At 36.1% G+C, this 10,062-nt stretch overlaps 1 protein-coding gene across 2 annotated transcripts in view; it reads right to left on the bottom strand.

Moving 5' to 3' along the window:
* Positions 1–6,072: 6,072 nt before the first annotated feature.
* NAALADL2 (N-acetylated alpha-linked acidic dipeptidase like 2) overlaps positions 6,073–10,062 on the bottom strand; it is a 1,363,601-nt gene continuing 1,359,611 nt past the window's right edge. For both annotated transcript variants that reach the window (XM_040428250.1, XM_040428251.1), the window contains exon 14: positions 6,073–7,035. In XM_040428250.1, coding sequence (XP_040284184.1) covers positions 6,837–7,035 — 199 coding nt within the window. In that variant the 3' untranslated portion in view covers positions 6,073–6,836. The remainder of the gene's footprint in view (positions 7,036–10,062) is intronic.

Here is a 10,062-nt window from a genome sequence, read left to right as displayed (position 1 = left end):
TATAGTTACAATTTTGTATGTCTTGAGTAGGCCAAATTAAGGTCACACAAAGGTTTCTACTTCAGTGTTATTCTACTCATGAATGTACCAGTCTGAGAAGAGGTCTTCTTGTCTACTTTTAAATTTATGACGGGAGATAAAGATAAGCTCTGTGCAGCTGGTGATAATTACCTATACAATTAGGCATTTATAAATGAAGCAAAGTATATAATATTCATGTATTCATTTAATGATCCTTAGTTAGTCCTTTGCATAAAACAATCAGTAGGACATATATATATATATATATTTGTTTATATTATATTGTTATATGTTACGAAGACAACATGTATCCAGTATATTGTATATATTTCTCATTAGAAGAGTGTCTGTGAAGATGTGTATTTTGTAACAATTAATCACATCTTTGGTATGACAGAGGAGGTACTGATATCTCTTTGAGAAAACAAGCCATTTACGATCCATAAATTAATTGTGAGAAACATTCAAAAGAGACGCCTAGAGGTCTGTCTCTAATTGCTACAAGTGTCAGAAATAATCCCTATGGCTTTGAATTAAAGCTTCTAAGGTCAAAATGTACATTCAGACTTACATACGTTAACCCTTTATACTATGATGCAGATAGCTTATACAGCAGTGACACCTAGGTATCAGTAGGTGACATTACAACAGTAGCAAAAGTGCATTCTGGGTAGGGTTATGATGTCACAATTTTTATCAATGGTCACACCCATCCGACAATGATTGGAAAATTCCAAACTAGGAAGGTGTGTCTAACTGATAAGTTTGGGATCATAAGCCATACACAGGAGGTGAAGAGGGGAAGAGAGACAGAGAAAAAAAGAAAGGAGAGAAGAGAAGAGAAGTTGAGGTCTATCAAGATGAAAACCATGGTGAGATGTGCTATGATGGACCACCCAGCTTTCCTAGGAGCAGAAGTGAGATTCCTACTAGGACTTGGTAAGAGACACAGTAAATGATATTTCATTTTATTAAGACTAATTTGATAGTGTGGGTGAAATTATACCATCTAGATTGGCGAATAAATAAATAATTAAATTAATTGATCATCTCCATATTGAGATGTAGTCTTAGGATATTGTGAGGCTTCATTCTACCTGCAGAAGAATCTAGACTCATAATCTAGCAAAGCATTAAATGATTGCTTTTATATATATATATATATATATATATATATATATATTGATAGAACATTCTTCGCCAAGCTAAGTGATGGATTATCACAGGAAGGACTTATTTCAAGTCCTTCCATTTAAGATATGGTCTAGCAAAATCCTAGATCCCTGTTATTTGTCTTAATAGTCTTACCAAAGTTATATGTGTGAAAATAGTCCAGGATGGGGCGGAAGGATACAGTTATCTCTTCTAAGTTATATCCTTGGATGGATTTGCCCATGCCTGAAGCCATGTGATGTGTAGTTGGTTAGAGGGGGGTGGAATGTATTTAGCATTCTATATTGATGTCTGGGATTAGACATGCCCATCCTGATATCATGAGGTTTTCTCTGAATAGAAGTAATGTATATAACTTATGTTCATACTTTGATATCCTAACCTAATAATAGCTTGGTTATAATGTGACCAGTTATTTCCACTCACATGTATTGTTAAGCTTGCAATGCTTTATATTAACGCTATATATATATTAATTTGCATGTATCATTGTGTTTATTTACTTATATATGTTTATAATCTTGTAACCAATAAATCTGCATATTTTTATAATACCTGTGTATTATTGTATAACGCAAACTACATTTTATCATTAACGTCATCTCACGTCAAAAATAACTTATTTATCTGAGGAAATAGTCGGACTCAGATGTGAATTGTATCAATGAGGTTGTCTACAATTCACCAGGTCATGATTTTAAGAATTTATGAAAAATTTTATAAATTTAATTTTTTATGGTTAATTATTTTTATGACCATAATTAATAATTCATAATTCAATTATTACCCACCGACAGTTAGGTTCAATAAATAAAGGAAAAGGAAATTAAAACACCCCAAAAAAGTCAGAAATTTTCTCACTTCACTACACAATGGCTAATAAGTCCTTTTTTTCCACTAATACACGCCAAAGAAGGCTTTTGTACATATAACTGCACCGCTGAACGGCAAATAATATATATATTTTTTGTTAATAATATACGCCAAAAAGTGCTATAAAACATACAACTGCACAGCTTATAGGCAAATAAGTCCTTACTTTTTTCCACTTATACAGTCGTGGCCAAAAGTTTTGAGAATGACACAAATATTAGTTTTCACAAAGTTTGCTGCTAAACTGCTTTTAGATCTTTGTTTCAGTTGTTTCTGTGATGTAGTGAAATATAATTACACGCACTTCATACGTTTCAAAGGCTTTTATCGACAATTACATGACATTTATGCAAAGAGTATTTGCAGTGTTGGCCCTTCTTTTTCAGGACCTCTGCAATTCGACTGGGCATGCTCTCAATCAACTTCTGGGGCAATTTCTGACTGATAGCAACCCATTCTTTCATAATCACTTTTTTGGAGTTTTGTCAGAATTAGTGGGTTTTTGTTTGTCCACCCGCCTCTTGAAGATTGACCACAAGTTCCTTAACGGGATTAAGATCTGGGGAGTTTACAGGCCATGGACCCAAAATTTCCAGAAGAAAGCCATTGTTTTTAGAAAAACATAAAACACATCTGGCAGACTCCCTTAACACATGGAGGAAGGTTATCTCGTCAGATGAGATTACTATTTACCTTTTTGACCATCTTAGAAAATGATATTGGGGTCAAACCTATCACCCTAAGGCAGTGATGGCGAGTATATCTTCCATGTACTTTATCATGTAGCTATAATAGCCTGCCTACATTCAATGCGCTGCCTGTGCTGTTCATAGTACGCCCTGCGCTGATGATGGCAGAAAACATCTAAGGCAATTTGGTACACCCTAGACTTTTTCCAGGGTGCGGGTGCCCACAGAGAGGGCTCTGAGTGCCGCCTCTGGCACCCGTGCCATAGGTTCGCCATCACTGCCCTAAGGATACCATATCACAATGAAGCATGGTTGTGGCAGCAAAATGCTGCAGGGATGCTTTTCATTGGCAGATACTAGAAAATAAGTCTTGAAGGAAATAAGGATTGAAGAAAAGATGGATTGTAGTGAACACAGGGCAGTTATTAAGGAAAAACTGTTTCAATCTGCCAGTGATTTGAGAATGGGAGTTTTATTCCTAACTGGACAATGACCCTAAACATATTGCTATAGCTACGCTGGAATGGTAAAAGGGGGCATATTTAAAGGAGTTGTCCATGATTAGAAATACATGGTTGCCTTCTTCCAAAAACAGAGCCACATCTGTCCATAGGTTGGAAGCTATATTGTAGCTTAGCTCCTTTTACTTAAAAGGAGCTGTGCTACAATACCAGATACAACACTTGCACATTGTTTTTCTCTCTTTGATGTTGTTTGTTGATTTGCTATTAGTAGTAGATCAGAGGATAGGCCATCAATAGCAGATCAGAGGGGGTAAGACACTGCTCACACCTTCCAATTAGCTGTTCAGGTGTAGCTTTATTGCCTATGTAGTGGAGGGAGCTTGTTACTACAGCGCTGCGCCCATTTAAGTCAATGGGCTCAGGGCCGCAGTAATGAGCTCTGTTGACATAAATTTGTAGTTCTGGCATTGAGTTCTGCTACACCCAAACAGTTGATTGGTCGGGTGTGTCGGGAAGTTGGACCCCTGCTGATTCTGAGAATAGGCCATCACTTAGGAAAGGTATGACAACCCCTTTAAAATAAAGACAGTTATCGTTGCAGGCCTACAGCGACTAATATGTTATAGATATCTTGATTAAAAAAAATAAGAAAACTAAAAGGAAAAAATTGAAAAAAATCTTTAATAAACAAAAATGCCAAGCAATAAAGTAATTAAAAAATGCACAATATTAAGTATCTAAATTTAAGGAACAAACACATAAACATTGCTTTACCAAAAATATTCTGTTCTATATAGTAGATAACACATTAAAACACAGGATTTTAAACACCTCTGCTTATAATTTAGAAGAACTGCTTCAAATAGAATAGGTACCGGTCACTTCCCGACAATTAAAACAAAACAGGTTCTTGCTGTATATTTAGAAAACATATTATTGTAAACTTGCCCTTTGTTTTCACTTGTTCTCTACAAGGGCAACTTACAATATAATAAATTCATCAATATATGCATTTACCGTACATACAGAAAATATGGATTCAGAGGACTGTCACTCTCCTTTCATTATATAACCCATTTTCTCAAAAATATTTTAAATCTCAAGGCTATAGGCATGTAGGAAAAAAGTTGGATATATATATATATATATATATATATATATATATATTTGTGGAATTGGATATTCAGTTTTTTTTTTCTTTTTAGATTTAATGCATGGACTAAAATGCCTCCAATTATATTCAATGGCTTTCATAGCTTCAAACAGCATAAAAAGGAGATTCTATCTGTGCCTATACATTTAGTATTTTTTACATTCATACTGTAGGAAAAATGTTACAGAGTTGCAGTGGCTGTAGGGCAACAGTACGTATGTACATATTAGACTTTCTGCACAGCAAGAAGTCAATATATCTTTCTGGCAAAAGTTCTGCTTTTCAAAAATATGTTTACATTTTTATTCATGCGGCCATATTTTTTTGTATGCTACCTGTTTTTTAAAAAAGGTTAGCACACAGACCCATATATGTCAAAGGAGCTATTCATTTTAAAGGATTCTTACTTCCTATTCTATTCTAGTCTATTTTTGTGGATCAGAATGCCCATTTTTATTTGTGGGTGTGAGAAAAAAAATATGCATTGCACACAGAGACAACTGATTTTTGTTTTCACTTTTTTTTTTAGGATAGATAATTAGACCTGCTAAATGAGCTGTAAATAAGCAATGCTTGTAGCAGAGTATATCTCTGTAATATTGCATACGATGGAGCATGTCATGATGAGTTATATGGGATTTAACAGGAAAAAAAAAAATCTGAGGCATACAGAATAAAGCCCTGTGCACCTTTCCAGGTTGCAAGATAGATTGGTAGTGTTGGATTGGGGAAGCTCTGGATGGTGAGTTTAAGTCGTTTTACTATTTTTACTGGCCTGCTTACAGCTTGCATATAAAAAAATAAAAATAAACCTCTTTAATATAAATAGATCATAAATTAGGTTTCTAGTTTTTGAAAATCTATGTTTATATTGGTAAGAGGTCTTTTTTTTACAATATTGAGCTCAAAATCTGTTGTATAGGCTTAATTTTTAATAAATAATAATAAAATAACATACTGTAGCTTCCACTAGAGGGATTATAAAATGAATCAGCATACTGTAATAATATATTAAAGGGGTTGTCCGAGTTATGAAAAAAAAATATATAGGACTGTAAATCTGATGGACAGCAATATATAACTGAGCTAAGCAAGTTTTAGGTAAAAAACAAAAAAAAGGTATTTCCTAATTTCCCTGGTTCTCTTTTTGATCTTTGTTTATCTGCAATAACAACAATCTCTGCCCCACCCCCGCTCTGCAGAGGGAGTGAATACAAGTGCTGCCCTGAGTGACATGTCTGCCTGCTGGGTGCTCCTGTGCCCAGCATTTGTCTCCTCACTGCCTGCAGCTACTTAGTAAAGCCTTCAGCCCTAAGTTTGTGCAGCTGAAGGGGTTAAGAATCCAGGGAAAGAGCAGACAGCAGCAGACGGCAGTGAAGGGGGCATGGCCAGCACAGTGACGTCTCGTGTACAGACACACATCTGCTCTTTCAGGCTTGTGCACGGAATCATCATCATAGCAGGGAGAGAAGCTGACATCACAGGTCATGTGACCCTCAGTGAAATCTGAGAAACCAGCAACTGGAGATAAAGTAAGTGAATTGTAAAGTCCTTTCATTTGTCTAGTTAGAAACATACAAAGAACAAAAAAATAACTTGGAGAACCCCTTTAAGAAATTTAACAGAATGTTAGACCTAATGGGAAATTATGTTAAAAGATAAATGTTCACTTGAAGACAAATGGGCTGTAGTATTTTAAAGGAATTAAGTGTATCATTTACTGTTATTTAATATTATTTGAATGTTTATTTTGAAGGATGGAGCTTTTTTTAAGTAAAATGTAAAAGGCTCTGCTTGTATCTCTAATTATAGATTAAATATTAATAATTGACCTATTAACTAAGCCCTGCCCATTATTCATTTTGTGACAGAATTTTGGGTTTGCACACACTCCAGTAAACCGCAAAAAGAATTAGTTTCCCTTTAAAATAAATAACAGAAAAAACAATAGAACAGAAAATTATTAATCTGTGTATCCTTTTTCTATAAACGTTTTTTAGGCCATATACAAACAGATCCCACCAAGAAATCAGCTGGAAATTAAGTAATATGGAAGACTTCAGTTAAGAAAATATCAGTTGTTTTTCAATCATTTCCTTCACTTTTTTTTTATTTTTATCAAATATCTCATCAGAAGAATAAATTACAATAGAAACCAATGCAAGCAAATCCCAGTCTGTAGGGTTGACTTTTAGATTATAACACCTACACAATTGCTTCACAAGTCGTCAGGGAAGAAAAGAAAACTTGTCCAATTTTTAATGAAATTCAAACTCCATTTCATCACATTGAAAGAAATAACAATCACCTGTGTGCAGAAACTTATATTAAGATAGTAACTCTGCGTGGGTTCACCGTTTGTGTAGCCTCATATAGATTTAGATATAGTGTTACCAGTTCATTAAATATGACCTTTACTGAATTTATTTGGGACAATATTTATGTGGCTATAGACTTAACCATTTACTCTTTTTCTTCTAAGTCACTGTCAAACAGGTGTAGACCTTCTTTGAAATACAACTCAGCAGAGCTAATGCTGTTCAACACCTCTTGCAAAGCTGTCATAAGGGTTTCATTTGACTTTGTAATCCTGCAATGCTCTTGTGCTTCTTGAAGTATTGAAATCCGACTTGATGTTTCATCCAATCTGTACAAAAGGTTTCTAAAGGATTAGAATGAGAAATATGAAAATGCTAATATTGTGTTAAGTTTTGTGCAATCATAGAGCACTGTTAGTAAGCCTTTATAAAAATAAAATACAATAGATTGATAGACGGTATACATGTAACTGAAATCAGGACAATCATGTAAACCATGATTATAAAACAGGTAGCTATATCCATATGTTCTCTTGACTGCAGGACCAACAGCAGTCTTTCTGAATGCCTCATCCTTATATGTGTTCATGTGTAAAATTCTTTGTGAATAAATTGTATACTATGGAATCTCGATCTAACATAATTTCATATAATTTGGAACCACTTTACTTTGGAAGTTAAAGCTTTAGATTGCTAAAGGTTTAATATTAACAGTTGCAAGACGGATATAGGAGTTAACATCCAACGTGCATTTCTTTAAACAAAAGTGAGAAATGTTGATTTGATAACCATATTTATTTAGTACCATCTGATTTTAAAGCTAAATCTATGTAGGCACTAAAATACTTACATTTCAACCAATATAGTATTTTATGTTTTACAGTGCTGTCTAATAATATGGTACGATGGTTCTATTAAAACACTAAAAAGTAAAAGGTAAAGTGAGCCTGTCATTTCCAAAATCAGCTTCAAAGTATGCATATCACCATGTAGGGTAGGTTCCCCTTAAATATATCTTTCTTGTGAAAATCCAGTCCATTAATCCTGAGAAATGCTTACTTTTAGTGCGATTATAAAAAAGGTTTTCGGTGCACTGTAGGTGTGGCCAATCCATTATATGCAACATTATTTCACAAGTAACACCACCCAGCACCTTCCCGTCTTGTCCACCCAACACCTTCCCGATATCTAGTCCATGAGACTTCAGAGCCTGTAGCAATGACATAGTGGAAACCTTGTGTACCAAACTGAGCAGCCTTGCCCACAGTCCATTGAAACCCTTATTTGCATTCTCAGGATTAAGCGGCTTTCAAATGCTCATGTGTGGTTTGTGAGACGGCCACATTTCCTGGACTGATTGCAGCTCATGTAAGTGGCTAGGATGAGCCACAGTCAATCTGGGATATATGGCTGTCACACAGACTGCACCCAACCATGTGAAACCAGCCATAGAGGTACAGTTACAGTGCTGTTGATATGTACATAATGGCAGGGATAGCATAGACAACAGAGCTGTCACACAGTATAAACCATATTCTGAACATAGAAACAAAATAAAATAAAAATTGCAAAATTGGAATTTTGTTTTCATTCTCCCAAAAAGAATAGCAAATGTTATTCAATACTTTCCATGTATACATTATTACACAATGGTGGGTTACAATAAGGCCGTTTTGTAGAGGGAGAGAAAGAAAATATTTTTTTGCTAGGTATTTAAAGCACTTTTGATTCAGGTAGAATCGGCACTTGCCCAAATCAAATTTAGGGACCGATTCGGATGCATTGAACTAAAACTTCAGAAAATTTGCTAATCTCTAACAAAGATGCATATGTGTAAGTCTGTTAAAGATATATGTGTGTAGCATGCAATAGCTGTCTATATGTATGCAGATGTATACTGTGTATGCATATGCGATTATGTGTATATACAGTTGCAAGAAAAAGTGAACCCTTTGGAATTATATGGATTTCTGCACAAATTGGTCATAAAATGTGATCTGATCTTCATCTAAGTCACAATAGACAATCACAGTCTGCTTAAACTAATAACACACAAATAATTAAATGTTACCATGTTTTTATTGAACACACCATGTAAGCATTCACAGTGCAGGTGGAAAAAGTATGTGAACCCTTGGATTTAATAACTGGTTGAACCTCCTTTGGCAGCAATAACTTCAACCAAACGTTTCCAATAGTTGCAGATCAGACATGCACAAGGGTCAGCAGTAATTCTTGACCATTCCTCTTTACAGAACTGTTTCAGTTCAGCAATATTCTTGGGATGTCTTGTGTGAATCGCCTTCTTGAGGTCATGCCACAGCATCTCAATCGGGTTGAGGTCAGGACTCTGACTGGGCCACTCCAGAAGGGGTATTTTCTTCTGTTTAAGCCATTCTGATGTTGATTTACTTCTATGCTTTGGGTCGTTGTCCTGTTGCAACACCCATCTTCTGTCTTCTCCTGCAAGATGTCTTGATAAACTTGGGAATTCATTTTTCCTTTGATGATAGCAATCTGTCCAGGCCCTGACGCAGCAAAGCAGCCCCAAACCATGATGCCCCCACCACCATACTTCACAGTTGGGATGAGGTTTTGATGTTGGTGTGCTGTGCCCCTTTTTCTCCACAAATAGTGTTGTGTGTTTCTTCCAAACAACTCAACTTTGGTTTCATCTGTCCACAGATTATTTTGCCAGTACTGCTGTGGAACATCCAGGTGCTCTTGTGCAAACTTTAAACGTGCAGCAATGTTTTTTTTTTGGACAGCAGTGGCTTCCTCTGTGGTATCCTCCCATGAAATCCATTCTTGTTTAGTGTTTTACATATAGTAGATTCGCTAACAGGGATGTTATCATATGCCAGAGACTTTTGTAAGTCTTTAGCTGACACTCTAGGATTCTTCTTCACCTCATTGAGCAGTCTGCGCTGTGCTCTTGCAGTCATCTTTACAGGACGGCCACTCCTAGGGAGAGTAGCAGCAGTGGTGAACTTTCTCTATTTATAGACAATATGGACTGATGAACAGCAAGGCTTTTGGAGATACTTTTATAACCCTTTCCAGCCTTATGCAAGTCAACAATTCTTAGGGTCCATTCACACGTCCGCAAAAGGGTCCGCACCCGTTCCGCATATTTGTGGACCCATTAATTCTCTATGGGCCCGGACGTGAAGCGGAGAGCACACTATGTGCTCTCCGCTTCCGAATTTGCAGAGCGCGGCCCCAAAATTCCGGGTTTCGGCCCCGAACTTCCGGTCTGCAGCTCCGCAAAAGATAGAACATGTCCTATTCTTGTCCGCAGCTGCAGATAAGAATAGGCATTTCTATAGCGGGTCCCGGCCAGGTGTGTTGCGGATCCGCAATTTGCGGGT

Source organism: Bufo bufo, chromosome 4, assembly GCF_905171765.1.
Source record: "Bufo bufo chromosome 4, aBufBuf1.1, whole genome shotgun sequence".
Taxonomy (NCBI): domain Eukaryota; kingdom Metazoa; phylum Chordata; class Amphibia; order Anura; family Bufonidae; genus Bufo; species Bufo bufo.
Note: the sequence above shows the minus strand (reverse complement) of the source record. Positions and strands in the feature narration are given on the sequence as shown.